At 46.8% G+C, this 18,265-nt stretch overlaps 1 protein-coding gene across 3 annotated transcripts in view; it reads left to right on the top strand.

Moving 5' to 3' along the window:
- The window catches only part of PLCD3 (phospholipase C delta 3), a 184,405-nt gene that overhangs the window by 67,558 nt on the left and 98,582 nt on the right, over window positions 1–18,265 (top strand). The window contains exon 1 of one of the 3 annotated variants that reach the window (XM_073572867.1): window positions 10,429–10,756. The exons of the other annotated variants lie outside the window; for them this stretch is intronic. Within the exon in view, the coding sequence (XP_073428968.1) occupies window positions 10,627–10,756 (130 nt within the window). The 5' untranslated portion in view covers window positions 10,429–10,626. Of the gene's footprint in view, window positions 1–10,428; window positions 10,757–18,265 lie in introns of those variants that run through there. 3 annotated transcript variants of the gene reach the window in all.

Below are 18,265 nucleotides of genomic sequence, written 5' to 3'. Positions count from 1 at the left end.
CAGCCAGGCTAGATGCCCTGAAAGTTGCTCTTGGCTCATGTTTTTCGCCACGAGAACGAGGCCGATAATCAGGACTCGCTGATGCGCTCGAAGACTCCGATGATGACTGAAAGCGCCATCTTGAGAACTGTGACCCCTCCTGTGAGATCTGGACCTCCGACGCGCATGTGTGGAACGCTTGCTACGCTGGCGTGAGGAGCGGTGTCCATGGTAACGATGGTGATGGGGTGATTCTGATGAGGATGAACTTGAACCACGGCGTCTTCGCCTATGTGATACGGCCTCATGAGATGTGGCAGTAGCCAAAATGGAAGACGCCCCTTGATTCACAGCAGGCGCTACAGCGACCCCCAAATCAACATTACTAGCAGCAACCGTGCCGGGTACAGCACTTTCAGGCAGCGGGGACCTACCAAACGTTTTCTGCATGCTTACTAGCAAGGGCTCAGCTGAGTCATCTGCAGAGGCCGAGGTACTGCCTCTGGACCTCATCTGCACATTATGTGGGGGCTGCAGTGAATATTATTGTGGCTGAGGCGTTAAAACTGGTGCCTCAGTAATGGCGCCTACCATGCCATGCACGCCAACCTGTGGGCGGAGACTGGGCTGAGACACAGTGGGCGGAGCCACACTTTCTCTCTGGCCTGAGTGTGTCAGGCTGCAGAGCAGAGTGAGTGGCCAGGGAAGGATTGTACAGATCCCCCATCTGCTTGGTGCGCATATAAGCACCTGACAGACGGGGGTAAAGCCTCAGCAGCTGCGGGCTGAGCTGTTTCGAGCGCAGAGACGGGGGCGGAGCTGCCGTGCCCCGAATGACAGGGGCAGAGCCACGGCATATAGAGCTGGGGTGGACGGGGCCGCCCTGCCTACCCAGTGGCCGCGTGAACGCCCGGCCTGCAAAGCAGGAGAGGGAATGGGGCTAGGACTGAGTCGGAAAGGAGGGCGGGAACACCTCGTGGACCGCTGGCCTCCAGATACCACGGCAGCAGGAGGTGAAAGATTAGCACTACGCCCTGAAATCAAGGCCTGCACCCAGTGCTCACCCTCCTGCGATGCCCTGGCACGCAGCATTTCCAAGATGGGATCAGCCATCGCTCACTCTTCACCAGACAGCACAGACGAGCACCTCCTGGACCCAAAGGGAAAGAGAAGGATCCACGCAGCTGCTGCAATTTTATACCAGGTACAGGTGGGGAGGTTGAAAATAGCCCGATGGGCTCCCATTGGCCAACATAAAAACAGGCCAGACCATTAACTCTTAACAGAAGGGGAGGGAGAGAAAGGGCAGTGCCAAGTGAATGGAATGGGTGGGGGAGGGGCACCGCAGTCAGTGGCACGTTCTTTAAAAAGTGCTGTGCCATCCATTCCTCCATTTTACTGTCAGGCTTGAGCTGTAGCATTGCAGGCTTAATTACTGACATACAACTCGCTTTGGGTATGCCTCAGTTCACACTCTCTGCCCTCTCCAACCAAATGTAGCTGTCAAGCCCGCTATGTCTGCTATGCTGCAAGATCCCTGAAGCAGTGTGTACGTGCACCTCATGTCTGTTATGCTGCAAGATCCCTGGAGCAGTATGCACGCGCACCTCATGTCTGCTATGCTGCAAGATCCCCGGAGCAGTGTGCACGTGCACCTCATGTCTGCTATGCTGCAAGATTCCCGGAGCAGTGTGCACACGCACCTCATGTCTGCTATGCTGCAAGATCCCTGGAGCAGTGTGCCTGCACACCTCATGACTGCTGTGCTGCGTGACTCCTGGAGCAGTGTGTATGTGCACGCGTACCTCATGGCTGCACGCCGTTGCTGTGTGCGCGCCCGTCTCTGCTCTGCCTGCTGTGGTTGTCTCTGTGGTCCTGGAGACCCTGATCATGTGACCTTTCCTATGGTCCAGCACAGTCTGATCCAGCTATCCTCTCTATGGTCTTGGAGTACTCGCCCATGTGATCCACTCTATGATCCTGGAGGAACTGAACCGGAAGTGCAGGTGCTATGGTGCTATATCAGACCGCCCCTTCCTATGGTCGGGGCCTGAGTATCGTGTTGCTTCCTTGCATGGCTGCTTGATCTGCTCGGTCGCTCTCTGTATTCTGTGCCCCTGCACTCTGCCCTGTAGTGCTTCTCTGCACACGCTCTGTGCTTGTATTCTGCCTCTTGTCTCGTGCCATGTCTTGTGTTGTCCTTTGTGCCATGTTTTGTCTCTGTCATGCTTGGACTTGTAGTCCTTCCTGTATTCTCTGCCTTTGCCTGCTTTGCCATGTTTTGTTTATGCCATGCTTTCCCTGTACTGCTTCCTCTTCCCTGTTTCTGCCTGGTCTTCCTTGTTCTGACCTGGGGTGCTCTGCTGTGTCTCCTGGCATACGCACCATTCCTCTGCTCTCTGACCTATGGTGCTTCTCAAGCACATTTCCAGGCTAGTCTCAAGGTTCTTCCTTGACCCGGCTCTCGGCCTACGCTCCGCTGCTAGACCTGTTCTCTGCCTGGTGCTCTGTTGTGCTTCCTGGCACACGCACCATCTCTGCCCTCTCTGCACTTATGGTGCTCTCTTGCACATTTCCAGGCTAGTCTCAAGGCTCTGCCTTGGCCCGGCTCTGGGCTTCGGCCTACGCTCCGCTGCTAGCTCTATGTCTCTGTACCCGGCTCTGGGCTCTAGCATACGCTCCGCTTCTCTTCTCTTGTACCCGACTCTGTGCTACTGCCTATGTTCCGTTCCTTGCTCTGTACCTTGCCTCACCTTGCCTTGTTTCTTTGCGTGCCCTTTGCACGCACCTGGCCTTCCTAGCCTCCTGTCTGTGCCTCAGCCGTGCCGCCCTAGCCGTGCCCGCCTGCTTGTGCCTCAGCCGTGCTCGTCGGCCAGTGACAGCTGTGTCGCCTGTTATGCCTCAGCCGGGTTCGCATCAGTCTTGTCCATCTGTCTGTGCCGACCAGCTAGCCAGTGCCCCAGCCGTGCTCTCTGTGATTCCTTGCACCCACGCTGTCTGTGCACTGTGCATTGTGTGCTCTCTAAAGCACGTGCAGGCCCTAGCCTGCTTCTTGGCATACCTCCCCGTGCTTCTCTAAAGTACGCGCAGGTCTTGCCATGTACCTTGTCGTGCCCTCTTGCACGTATAGGTCCTAGCCTATACCCTGTCGTGCCCTCTTGCACGCACAGGCCTAGCATGTACGCTGGTGTGCCTCCTAGCACGCATCCTGCCTTGCCTGCCGGATTCCCGACACCTGCCGACCGCTGCCAGAGGTCCGGAACCAGATGACTGCGGCCTGATGTCCGGAGCTGATTTCCGCAGCCTGATGCCTGGATCCTGTCAGTCATTGCCAGTAGTCCGGAGTCCGATGCCATCGCACCCTGCCTTGGACCTTGGCGTGTCTCCTAGCACGCACCCTGTCTTGGACCCTGGCGTGTCTCCTAGCACGCACCCTGTCTTGGACCCTGGCGTGTCTCCTAGCACGCATCCTTCCTTGAAACCCTGTTGAGTCTCTTAGCACGTACCCTGCCTTGGACCCTGGTATGTTTTCTAGCACGTGTTATGCCTTGAACATTTGGCGTGCCCTTGCACGCACTTTACTGTGTTTCACTGTTTATGCCTTGCACCTGATTAAAGCTTGAAACCACGTTTATTGAAGAAACCCATTGACCTCGCTTTATGTTTTGCAACCTGCTCATCCTACTGCCAGACACTCACTAGTGTCTCCCCGAGCCTGGCGTCTGGTCCCAGCAGTCGTGGTGGCTCACCCCCTTGGTCTTGCCCCTGACTCTCCCTGTATAGGGGGTGGTTCCTCACTAGGTCGGCTCACCCTAGTTGGGGGGGTGCCACGGCCCAGAGGGTCCACTCAAAAAATCGGCTCAGCAGAAGCTGAGTCCGTCACAGTAGCGCAGCGGGGTTGGTGCAGTGCGACAGATAGGCATGGACCACCGAAAGTTCAACATTAACAATGTCTTTATTCTCAGACTCACTTAACAGGAGTGCTATCCTCCAGATCGCAGCCGGTTTCCAGAAATACTGTTTGTGTTCAAAAAACAGTTCCGCTATGTCTCTTGGGTGCATCACCAGCCTTGAAGTCTTTGGCTCTGCATTCGCTCCACACAGGCCTGAGTTGTACAGAGCCTCCTGCTCTGCAGCTGCAAACTCCAAACTGATACACCCAAGGCCAAACTGAGAGACTTAAATGGAATGGTGGTCATAGAGCCACTTCCAAAACCCGGAGTGGAGAGAGGCATTCACCCCACTACCAAACCTGCAAATCCCTCTAAAAATAAAAACCCTTGACTGGTTTTCCAAAAAATCTGATGGGGCCAACTACTTGGATCCAAACCACACTTCCTTGTATTTTGCCTTGTGATTCACATGCATTCTGCTGTAAACACAAGGCGCTGCAGCGGGTATAATATGACACCGTCCACATCCTGGGGGACACATATGGACCCTCGCATATGATCCCCTTCACTGCCTCACAAGGAGATATAGGGGGTTATATGGAGTAATAAGGGGAAATATAGGGAGGTTATATGGAGTAATAGTTTGCATGCCCAAAGTCTTTTTATAGTTAACTTAGATACTGAAACATCTATCACCTGGAGTGTTCTGCACTTGGATCAATGTTGTGAAGGGGTTTTTCTTCACCATGGAAAGGATTCTGTGATCATCCACCACTGTTGTCTTCCATGCACTTCCAGGCCTTTTTGAGTTGCCACGCTCAACAGTGCACTCTTTTTTTGCAGAATGTACCAAACTATTGATTTGGCCACTTCTAACGTTTCTGCTATCTCTCTGATAAATTTTTTCAGCCTAATGATGGTCCGTTTCACTTCCACTGAGACCTCCTTTGACTACGTGTTGTGGATTCCCCGCAATAGCTTCCAAATAGAAATGCCACACCTGGAATCAGCTTCAGACCTTTTACCTGCTTAATTGAAGATTGATCAATGAGGAAATAGCCCAAACAGGCCATTAAAGACCTAATTGTACATACAAAAGTTAAATATAGTTAAATAAAGGGAGTATTTTGGAAAACAGTTGAAAAAAATGTGTTAGATGTGGCCGGCAGTATTGGAGGTACCCTTTAGGTTTTGGAAGTATTTCAAGGCTCTTTTTGAAGGGAGTGTACTGTACATTATACCTGTAATTGGCCTGTGTGTGTACTTTATTCTTTGGTAGTTGATGATTTCTTCAGAATAAGACACTTTTTCTGTCAAATTCTTAAGTTCAACATCCCTAAGACTATTTCATTATCTCTTCCTGTACATTAGATAATTTAAAATTAATTTGTGAAATTCCTAACATAATTAGTTTTTAAATGTATATGAATCAGATCGTTAAATATAGTGTCTGTTTTCTGTCATCATCTACTAGTGTGAATATTTTCCTGTTGATTCATTGTCATCTTTGTCATCTAAATGAGATCCACATCACATAGAATAACATTGAAAGTTACATAATGCCTTCGTAAAATGTCCATAAAGTCTAGTGGTAAAGCTTTAAATGCATTATTACTAATGTGCTCACGTACAATGTGCATGGTCACAGGCTGATCCTGATAATCAACACGTAGATGTGGTTTTCTCAGACATTTATGACGCAACACGCGCACCCCCGCAGAAACCTTGCACATCTAGACACTTGCATGCTCTCTGACTCTGTCCTACCACTGTCCTCCATATCTTCACTCCACGACAGACACTGCCACTAGTTTCTACAATGCCACTCTTGCATCAGCCATCGACTCGGTCGCCCCTGTCATGCATAACAGAGTGCGACGAATCAATAGACAACCCTGGCACAATAACACCACTAAAAAGCTTCGGTAAGTGTGGCACCCCTGAGGCTCAGTCGTCACAGAGGTACAGCACCACCTCCTGAGGTGTGGTATCCCACCATCCAGGTAAGGTGGAGACTCCTGACCACGCTCCAACACCTGCACCCCACACCACAAAGTAGTGTAGCAAAGCACCTTCGGTGGCTCCCTGCTTGGAGTATAGCAAAGCACCCATTGTTGGCTCCCTGCTTGGAACATGAAACATGCTGGGAGGTGGGTGGAGTTAGATTACATTACAAGGAGCGGGAAGAGTTTAAGTCAGTCAGTTAGTTAGAGACAGTAGTTGGTTGGAGGAAGAAGAAGATCCCTAGAGAGAGCGATAGATGGATGGAAGTGCTGCAGCAGATCCCAGTGACCTGGGTCTGCTGGCACGGGAAAGGAAGAGAAAGCGAGCAACATAAACAAAGCCTGACTCTCCATAGAAAGGATTAGTACGGAACGTGAGGAGTAAAGTAAACAGAGGACGCGGGTGAGAAGAGAACCCTTCCTAGAAGTTCTAAGCGCAAGGCCGGGGCCCGCTTCCCGAGGTTGTATGGATACTAATGGTCCTGCAGCAGACACCAGATCAATAGAAGTAGTGACCACTTTATTCCCACACCAGACTTAGGGGCACAACAGCAACTGGATAGTGATCCGGGACTTAGAAGCAAGGCGTCCCCGAAGCAGGCTACAGCTATCTGCCGTACAAGTAGAGATCATAGGAACATCAGACAGGAGGAACTCCAGTGTAACTCAGTACTAGGAGTACTTCACCTAAAGGCGCTATAAGAGGAGACGTTCAGAAAAGGCATATATGTTGGAGGAGTGTTGGAAAGGAGTCTTCCATCTGGCCTGGGGGTTGATTGAGTCCCTGACCCGGAGGACACGGTACGGAAGCAGGCACCTGTTTGTACAACAGACTGTGAGTAAAGCTTTGGAACTACATGCCCTGGTGTTCTCCACTTATTCCTGTGCCTGACACTGCACCATCTAAGTGTCACCACATCCACTCTGCCCTGGGACAACAGCCCTGCCTGTGGAGGGCTATACCATCACTGCTGCACCACACCATCTGTCCCAGAGGATCTGTCTGCAGCGTCAGCCTAACATCTACATTGCCGAACACCACAGGTGGCGTCACGACTTATTCCTTGATACTGAACATATTACAATGGGCGCCCAGGGCCACGGGCCGGGTCACAGCTACCGTGACAACTCCCATTGAGATCTACCGGTACCGAGTACCCCACAGCCCTTGGTGTAAGGGCGTCCCATAAGCATCCAGAATTGCTGAACGGCACTGGAAGAAAACGCATTCCCAAGACGACTTCACTGCACTCAAACAAGCAACACTCGCATTCAAATCAGCTCTCACCTCTGCTAAACAGGCCTACTTCACATCCCTTGTATCTTCCTTATCCCACAACCCCAAACAGTTGTTCAATACTTTTAACTCCCTCCTCCGCCCACCACTGCCCCCTCCACCTTCCCTAATCTCTGCTGAGGACTTCGCCATGCACTTCAAAAACAAGATAGACCAAACACGGCAAGTCTTTATTATTCAACCACCACAACCCCTTTGAATACAGACCAATGCCCAAACCCCATAACCTCCTTGTCCAACATCACTGAAGGGGAGCTTGCTCATCTTCTCTCCAAATCACACCTCACCACTTGTGCACTTGACCCCATCCCACCTCCTCCCCAACCTCGCCACCACTCTTATCCCATCTCTAACCCACCTCTTCAACCGATCACTAACTTCCGGTACCTTCCCTTTTGCTTTCAAACATGCTGCAATCACGCCTATCCTCAAAAAGCCAACCCTCGACCCAACCGCTATGTCCAGCTATCGCCCAATATCGCTGCTCCCATTCGCTTCCAAACTCCTGGAGCAGCACATCCACGCTGAACTTTCCTCCCATCTCTCATCTAACCTGCTCTTTGACAATCTACAATCTGGTTTCCGCCCCCATCACTCCACTGAGACAGCCCTGACCAAAATTACTAACGACCTACTTACAGCCAAAGCGAACAGACAATACTCTATACCCCTCCTTCTAGACCTGTCCTCTGCCTTCGACACAGTTGACCACTGCCTCCTACTACAGATCCTCTCTTCCTTTGGCATCAAAGACCTCGCCCTATCCTGGATCTCCTCATACCTCTCCAACCGCACATTCAGCGTCTCCCACTTCCACACTATCTCCTCATCCCACCCTCTCTCTGTTGGAGTCCCCCAAGGCTCTGTTCTAAGACCCCTACTCTTCTCAATCTATACACTTGGCCTGGGGCAACTCATTAAGTCCCACGGATTCCAGTACCATCTTTATGCCGATGACACTCAGATCTACCTCTCTGGCCCAGACGTCACCTCTCTGCTGTCCAGAATCCTGGAGTATCTATCAGCCATATCCTCCTTCTTCTCCTCCCGCTTCCTCAAACTGAATGTGGACAAATCTGAACTGATCATCTTTCCCCCATTTCACAGATCCTCCTTACCTGACCTATCACAATTGACGACATCATGCTTTCCCCCGTATCGGAGGTCCGCTGCCTCGGAGTAACCCTTGACTCTGCTCTGTCCTTCAAACCGCACATCCAAGCTCTCTCCACCTCCTGCAGCCTCCAGCTCAAAAGTATTTCCAGAATCTGTCCCTTCCTCAACCCTCACTCTACTAGAATGCTTGTGCATGCCCTCATCATCTCGACTACTGCAACATCCTTTTCTGTGGCCTCCCTGCTAACACCCTCGCACCTCTCCAGTCCATCCTTAACTCTGCTGCCCGACTAATTCATCTCTCTCCTCACTACTCCTCCGCTTCTCCCCTCTGCAAATCTCTTCACTGGCTTCCATTCTCTCAGCGTATCCAATTCAAATTACTGATACTGACCTACAAGGCCATCTATAACCTGTCTCCTCCATATATCTCTGAATTAATCTCCCGATATCTTCCCTCATGTAATCTCTGATCCTGCCAAAACCTCCTTCTCTCCACACTTATTCGCTCTTCACCCAACCGCCTCCAAGACTTCTCCTGAATAGCCCCCATCTTCTGTAATTCTTTGCCCCAACACATCCAGCTATCAACCACACTCGGATCCTTCAGACGGAACCTGAAAACCCATCTTTTCAGGAAAGCCTACAGCCTGCCATGACCCCGCTACCTCCTCACCATCACTTGAGCTGCTGCAACCCCCCAACCTACTGTCTCCTTCTCCACCATCCTGTAGAATGTAAGCCTGAAAGGGCAGGGTCCTCTCTCCTCTATATCAGTCTATGATTGTTAGTTTGTTTACTGTAAATGATATCTGTAATTTGTATGTAACCCCTTCGCACCATGGAATCAATGGCGCTATATAAATATTAATAATATAATAATATGTTGTCATAATATATTAAGGAATATATCAGGGTCTCACCTCTGAAATCATCACCTATTTTGAGAATAGTGGTACACTAACAGATATGGACTGGGGCTGAAATTCAGCCCTGGCATTTGAAATCACACAGGCCCATGCTGTCCCTGTCCCCAAGCCCCAGATGGGATATATTACTACTAACAATACCCTGGATGGAGGAAAGCAAAATTTACTACAATACCAATATTTCTAATGATACCCGTGGCCTGCTGGGGTAAGTGACGTTATCAGCGACTTTGTGCTCCGTCACAACTCTTAACAATATGGATGTCTTGAGAGCACCGTTTCTGTTAACAACGCAGCAGACAAGGCAGCCCACAACCAGACAGGCCCTTCTGGCATTTGCCAGAATTGCCAGATGGCCAGTCCGGCCATGTGACTACATCCTCCCATACAATTAATGATAAGTCAACTAAGGAGAGGTGACTACATCCTCCCATACAATTAATGATGAGGAGACCACTCTTTCATGTTTTTCACTTTTACAATACTCCTATAGATGAGAGTCACCTCTTCAGTCAGCTGAGGCTGGTTATCTCATCTGGTGGGACAGAAGTCCTGTGGATATGTCATCAATTTCTGAAATTCAAATCCATACAGTATTTACTGGGTTTGTCCAGGACCACTCACTTCCACATCGGGAGGAGACAGACATTGGCGATCTACCAATCAATGTCTGCTTTCTAAAAATCGACAAGTATCATGTAGACATCCTTGTCTAATTAATAGGAGAGGTGCACAATACCTTTGTCCTTCAAAGAGACCTGGCAAACAGTCGATGGACCATGGTTGCGTCTGGATAACCCATTTAAGTTGTTTGAACACTTAACATCAAATTATTATTGTAATTTTTTTCTCTTATGTGGTTAATACACATTTTTGTTTACATGGTGCATGAGATGTCTGAAGGTCACAGCGGTTCTTGTTAGTCTGTTTGGCTAATGAATTTATCCTCATTTTATTTAATATTTATGCCTGACGTTCACAGCAATCAGCATCAGTCATCCCATCGTCTCCGTACACCATAGTTTGTAAATTTTATATTTATTTTTGACATTTTTCCCCTAGAGATATGAGCCCACCCTGATTGTAAAGGACTTCAACTTTAAGATCTTGAGTGACTGTGGCAGTGTAATGCGACTCCAGGCTAAGAAAGCCAGCCAGAAACTGGAAATCAGTGCTAAGGAGGAGCGAGCGAAGGAGGCAGGTCTGGTCAGGGCTGCTTACACACAAAGGCTCCCGAGACAGAAAAGGGAGTGAAGGCAAAGTGGAAACAGGAATATGAGCAGTCACAAGAAGGTTACAGGACTGGCCATAGAAACCAGGACTGAGTAGAGCGGTTAGTGACAGCTTAGCCTCAAGGAGAGATTATAGGGTGGACAAGGTAAAGGGTGGGTATCTAGCAAGGGAGTGCAATGCCAGGATTCTGGAGAACGATTTGTGGGGGGAAGCAGAAAAAGTATGAGCCAGAACATGAAGAGGCTGCTGTGCAGCAGGAGGTCCAATGTGCCAGGATCCATGGGCTGAGAACCTTCAAGAAGATGGGTAAGTCTTCTGCATCTGTGGACCTTAATGACTGGAATCAAAGAGATGGTGGTGGGTCTTGTTACCATATAAATTATTTTGTAACGTGGAGTAAAACGGTGTACAAAATGTGACAAGCACTGATTTCTGGATATGCCACATAGTATAATCATAGATGGCAAGTAAATCTATATATACTGTATATACTTGTATGTGTACTGGCACAAATCTCTCTATCAACCTACAGTTGAAACCAGAAGTTTATATACACTATATAAAAAGACACATATGTATGTTTTATCCAATATCTGACAAGAAAATCAGAATAAATTTTTCCTGTTTTAGGTCAATTAGGATTACCATAATTATTAATATTTGCTAAATGCCATTAAAATGAGGGAGAGAATGCTTTAAGACATTTCACTTATTGCAAAGTCAAACGTTTACATATACTAAGATTACTATGCCTTTAAACAATTCTGCACTGCCTATATGATGATGTCATGTGTTTGGAAGCTTCTGATAGGTTTTTTGGCAACATCTGAGTTAATTAGAGACACACCTGTGGATGCATTTTAATGCTCACCTGAAACACACTGCTTCTTTATGTAGCATTATGGGAACGATTAAAGAATTCACCCAAGATATCAGGAAGAGAATTGTGGACTTGCACAAGACTGGCTCATCCTTGGGTCCAATTTCAAGATACACGAAGGTGCCTCGTTCTTCTCTACAAACAATTATAAACATGTACACACAAGATGGGAATGTCCAGCCATCATACCACTCAGGAAGGAGATGGGTTCTGTGTCCCAGAGATGAACGTGCTTTGGTCCGGCGTACATATCATCCCAAGGACAAAAGTAAAAGACCTTGTGAAGATGATGGCGGAATCTAGTAAGATTGTGTCACTATCCACAGTGAAACGAGTACTGTATCAACATGGGTTGAAAGGCTACTTTGTCAGGAAGAAGCCATTACTCCATAAGAAACATAAAAAGGCCAGATTAATGTTTGCAGATGCACACAGGAACAAGACCTTCATTTTTGGAGACATGTCCTGTGGTCTGATGAAGCTAAATTTGAACTTTTTGGGTATAATGACCATCATTACGTTTGGAGGAAAAAGGGAGACTCTTGGAAGCCTAAGAACACCATCACAACTGTGAAACACAGGGGTGGCAGCATCATGTTGTGGTGTTGCTTTACTGCAGGAAGGACTGGTGCACTTCACAAAATAGAGGGCATCATGAGAAAAGAAGATTATGTGGCTATTCTGAAGCAACATCTCAAGACATCAGCCAGGAATTTAAATGGGTCTTCCAAATGGACAATGACCCGAAGCATACTGCCAAAATGGTAACAAAGTGGCTTAAGAATAACACAGTCAATGTTTTGGAGTGGCCACCACAAAGCCCTGATCTCAATCCTATTGAAGATTTATGGGCAAAGCTGAAAAGACAGGTGTGAGGAAGGCGACTTACAAACCTAGATCAGTTACACCAGTTTTGTCATGAGGAATGGGCCCAAATTCTGACCAACTATTGAGAGAAGCTTGTGGAGGGATATCCCAAACATTTATCCCAAGTCATTCAGTTTAAGGGCAATGTTACCAAAAACTAATGAAATATATATACACTTTTGACTTTGCAGTAAGTAATAAAAGAAGGGTTAAAAGATTTTATCTCTCACATTATTCTGGCATTTGGCAAATATTAATAATTCTAGTAACCCTAATTGGCCTAAAATGGGAAAGATTTATTCTGATTTCATGTCAGATATTGAGAAAAACATGCATGTGTGTCTTTTTATATAGTGTATGTAAACTTCTGGTTTCAACTGTATCTATCTGGTGAGTTTCAGCTGCCACCATCTGTAACCATAGCGTGTGAAGCCAGCCTCAAGTAGCTAATATCTTGGGACACAACAATATACAGAAATGTAAACCAGTACTGATATCACACTTACAATATGGTACAGCACAAGTTAGAAAACCCAAGCTTTGGGTAGGATTCCATTCGATTTTTTTTCATCCATGGTGGCTGCAGAAAAGACAAAACTTTATAAACCAAGAGGGTAAATATGAATTGCAATAAAATCACATTTACTTGAAATTCCAGTAGAGACTTTGGCAGCACAGAGGCAGCCAGTCACAATGGAAAGTATGTGGGCGGCCTCTTACTTACACATAAAATTATGGAAGACATAAAAAAAAAGCAGAAACAATCAGATGTGAAATATATCACCTTGCCCAGTGCTTATCTACTAGTAAATATGAGGAGGCACACCTACTAGGTGAACGGTACAAGCGCTACCTAGCAAATGACTGCAAACAGCATCTTCAAGGGCTGTCAGGTCACACGTGTAGTTAGGAAAGGAAGAAAAATAAATTATACTCTATAAAGTGAAATTATCACATTTTTTAACCTAATTTTCCCCAAGGAATAGACAGAGGAAGCCCATAATCTGCTTATTATCACTTAATAGTAATACTGCAACCCGAGGCCTCCATGGTTGCCATGGAAAGTATGTGGCTATAAATATATACGTGGTATGTGTGTCTATATATATATTCATACATATATATATATATATATATAGTATATATATATATATATATATATATATATACACACATATATCTTAACCATCAAAAGCATGTATAATATATAATAGTATGCACTTTTTATCAAAAGGATTGTCCACAACTTATAAATATAAAATATTAGTATTGAATATATTATATGATATATAGTAAAAATGGTCCCATGGCAATAAAACCCCTCCACATACCCACCATAGTCCTCTGTCCCTCCTTTCTGTTGGAAGTGTCCCTCACTGGTCTCTTCTGGATTCCTCTTTAAGCCCTGCAAACAATCAGCAGCTGCTGATGGGCTGCAGTGGTGATGTTACGTTCAAACTCTAAAAATGTGTAAATCAAATAATATGTATTGCCTATTATTTGGTACTTCCAATAGTTACATAGAAAAACGAAGAAAAACTGGAAGCTTTTTACCATAAAATTTATCCAAAGTTTATTATAATCAATAATCAATATTATGCAACAATGCAAAAAATATATGCAAAAAAGGGGACAACAACTGCAAAAAGAGCCGCAAAAATTCATGGTATAGACAGACAGAATGTATTCATTGCACAAAATGACATAAAAAGGCCAAATAATAGAATAGATAGTAATTATAAATATAAGGTGCAAAAATGCCACCTAATCATACATTCACAGGCCTAAACAAAAGAATAACTAGTGATTGTGGCACTAGGTTCCCATTATTTAATAAATAAGGTGCATGTGCAGCAATAAGAGATATACTCAAAGGTAGATCAATTGAGGGGTTAATCCCTTTTTAAATTGCTCATATCATATTAAAAAAGGCGCATGTGCAAAAAACAAGAGAAAATCTCAATGGTATCCAGTGCAAGATCAATTGAGGGTTTAATCCCTTGCAAAAATGCTCATATCAGAACAAAACACTAGTAAGTCAAAGGGCTAATGTGCTAAATAGAAATCATTATCTATACCTGAGAGCAACAGGCACCCCAACGCACGTTTCGCACTTGGTTTTGTCCAGGGGATGTGTATAAAAATGTCTAAAAATTAGTAATTAGACTGTTTCATCTGGTGCAAATGCAATCAGACCACTGTAGTCAATCAGTGGTTAGCAATTGGTTGCAGCAGTCACGTCCTCTATTGGAAGAGGAAGCCAGGAGTTCGTCGAAAGACAGTGGGTAGCAGTATGGAGGAGCTGGTTTTTGAGGATTTTGGGACCACATTCCACGAGTAAAATCAAATGTTAAGTAGCCTTGCTCTAGAGCTAAATTCCCAATTCTGCTGGCTTCCTTTTAACATAAGCTACTTACTAAGATCTAAAATAATAATATAGTCAGTAACCGGTCTTTTCCAAGCCGTACGAGAGCCTATTCTATTTTAGTCTGTAAATATACTGTTCTGATTCCAAGCCATATTCTGGCTGTATGAATGACACAGTACGAGACTATTATCTCACATGACTGACAGCTGAGGAGAGACAGGGTGGGTGCATATCTGCGTCAGTATATATTGTATTCTGTTCCACCATAAGAAAAGAAAAACAAAAATAACGCCTGATGGACTCCAATGACCTTCCCGTCCTGAGCCGTTATTTTAGTGCTGCATGCCACACAATTTTTTTTTCTTGCTTTTTTGATGAAATCTGTGATGAAGGCTCCTAACAAAGCCTCTAGTTCAGACGTGAACCTGTGTTTCCAAGGTCGTCCCACAGAATTTTAAAAGCTGCTATGAACATAAATGGAGAACAAGCCAAAAAGTAATGGCATATTGGTGCAATTAAAGTAACGCAGTTTCTGAACTATTATTGTGGATTAAGCTATGAGATATTTAATATGGCTTGAAGCATTGGTCCGCTTCCACCTGGATTTGGTGAATAGCATTGAAACTGGGAGGTTCTAATTGCCAACGAACCGGGAGGGGAGACAGACAGATGTGGGCCCCTGTGTCCACTATCCAGTGGCGGATTAAGTGGACTATGGGCCCGGGGCTGTTCATAAAACCTGGGCCCCTGTACCCCCCTTCCCACCTGAGCGCTGCGGTCCCCGTGCGGGAATTGACAGCATGTCAAGTGAGGTGTCCATGTGATGAGTACTGGAACCTGCAGAGCTGAATCCTGACATTGCAGCTTCTGAATTCTCACAACGAATGCACTGCACACATTTAGGATTCTCCCTTGCCGATATACAGTCATGTCAACACAAGTATGTGATTTGTATACTTCTGGCCACATTCCAACTAGACGTGCCCAGCCTCGCTCCGTTCACTTTCATTGAGTGAGGCCACACATGTCTAGTCAGCATGTGACCGCATGTATGTAAATTACCAGCACGAGAGAATCCTGACAGCATTCAGTGAGCACTGTGAGAATTCAGAAGTCTGCAGTCACATAGAATGTCTGCAGACTCAGCACAGACCTGGACAACCCCTGTAATGCTCCTGACATAAATAAAAAACATGAGAATTAGTCAATATCACAAATAATATTTACATCCAGGTACCTTATAGATGACGTCATCTCTGGAGTCGTTCTCCTTTTCTTCTTCTTGTCCAGACCCCATGATGAGTTTTCTCATCCACATCTCGTCTCTGCAGACTTCCATCTTCAACGGTCTTCTGCAGCAAATCCCCACACGATGCCCTTAAAGATAGAAGTGTCATTATAATGCCCCTAAATACAAATATCTGCAATATACTGTCTCCTCACACTATTCCCCTCCTTCCTCATACTGTCTCCTCATATAACTCTCTATACTGTCTGCTCACACATATCCCCGACTCCCCATACTGTGCACTCATTCACTCATACATGGCACCCCTTACTGTCTGCACCCATCCCCCATACTGTTTCCTCATACATACTCTTCATTTTGTGTCCTCAAATCTCCCCACATACATTAAATACCATCCCCTGAAAAAGAACTCCAAAATCCCCAATCCCCCACACACATTAAGTACCCCCATCCCCACTCAATAACCCCTCAGTCCAACTCCCAAAACACATTATGTACCCCCACTCCAAATCCCCCCACACATTATGTACCCCCACTCCAAATCCCCCCACACATTATGTACCCCCACTCCAAATCCCCCCCACACATTAACCCCCATCCCCACTCATTAACCCCTCCACACATTAACCCCCATCTCCACTCATTAACCCCTCCACACATTAACCCCCATCTCCACTCATTAATCCCCCATCTCCACTCATTAACCCCCATCTCCACTCATTAACCCCAATCCCCACATTAACCCCCCACATTAATCCCATCTCCACTCATTAACCCCCATCTCCACACATTAACCCCCATCTCCACTCATTAACCCCCATCCCCACATTAATCCCATCTCCACTCATTAACCCCCATCTCCACTCATTAACCCCCATCTCCACTCATTAACCCCCATCCCCATATTAATCCCCATCTCCACTCATTAACCCCCATCTCCACTCATTAACCCCCATCTCCACTCATTAACCCCCATCCCCACATTAATCCCCATCTCCACTCATTAACCCCCATCTCCACTCATTAACCCCCCTCTCCACTCATTAACCCCCATCTCCACTCATTAACCCCCACCCCCACATTAACCCCCCTCTCCACTCATTAACCCCCCTCTCCACTCATTAACCCCCATCTCCACTCATTAACCCCCACCCCCACATTAACCCCCCTCTCCACTCATTAACCCCCATCTCCACTCATTAACCCCCATCTCCACTCATTATCCCCCCTCTCCACTCATTAACCCCCATCTCCACTCATTAACCCCCACCCCCACATTAACCCCCCTCTCCACTCATTAACCCCCATCTCCACTCATTAACCCCCATCTCCACTCATTAACCCCCACCCCCACATTAACCCCCCTCTTCACTCATTAACCCCCATCTCCGCTCATTAACCCCCATCCCCATCTTCGGTGGTTCTTCAGCTCCACAGAGGAGCACACTTACCACCAGCGCTCGCTCTGGGCGCCGGGAGTGACCTGATCACGCTGCTGACGTCGCTCTGACCCGGCGGTCAGAGCTTCAATTGTACTGGCGTCTATAGACGCCAAGTACAATTGCTGCCTGGGAGTCGGCGCGGCCTCCTTCTCTGCGTCGGCTGTCAGCTTGACAGCCGACACAGAGAACCGCCGACTCCCAGGACTGGTAGCGGCAGAACACAGCCGCCGGGGGGGGAGGGAGGGAGAGAGATACTGGCATACTGCGGACCGCTGCATTAGGCGGCCGGGCGGCTCGACTGCGCCCCCCTGCTGCCTGCCCCCCCTGGATACGCCACTGCCCTGGGCCCCCAAAAAACCTTGGGCCCGGGGCGACCGCCCCATCCGCCCCTATTAAGATCTGCCATTGCCACTATCCCATCATAATGCTCAATTCCGCCTGCTTTGGGGGTGGTAGTGGCTCCTCTACTTCTTGGGCTCCTGTGCGGCTGCACAGGTTGCACCAATGATATGTTGTCTCCTGCGACAGAATGCATCCCGACACTGCACCATTTCTCATTACAGGAAATACTCATTATTTGATATGTCGCGAAGGAGCAACCTCCAAAATGTCACACGTCAGATCTCTGCAAAACTGAACTTATGCTTTACATTCACAGTGAGCATCTGTAAATGGTTATTTACCAACATAATAAATGTATAAATCTATTATATATGTTCCCTCTCTACAAAGAAATAATATCAACATACAAATTAATAGGAGTACCATTTATTTTATTTATTGGATAATAATAACCATATTAGTTAGAAGCGCATACCAGTGCAAAACGGCTGTCGTCCGATGTGTTTCCACACAAGACTCTCCTGCCTCTGTCTTTTAATGTGATTCCAAATAAAGGACATTTTTGACAGGACAGTGAGTGCCAGCCTCATTTCTGTTTTTTGATACAGACTTTGTCATTGTGGTTTCTGCACGGGTTGGCACCCAGGATCCCTGAGAAGGTACATTC

This window comes from Dendrobates tinctorius, unplaced genomic scaffold (genome assembly GCF_039654945.1).
Source record: "Dendrobates tinctorius isolate UK_male_01 unplaced genomic scaffold, ASM3965494v1 ptg000032l, whole genome shotgun sequence".
NCBI classification, from domain to species: Eukaryota; Metazoa; Chordata; class Amphibia; order Anura; family Dendrobatidae; genus Dendrobates; species Dendrobates tinctorius.
The sequence above is the reverse complement of the archived record's forward strand: the minus strand, read 5'-3'. Positions and strand labels throughout refer to the sequence as shown.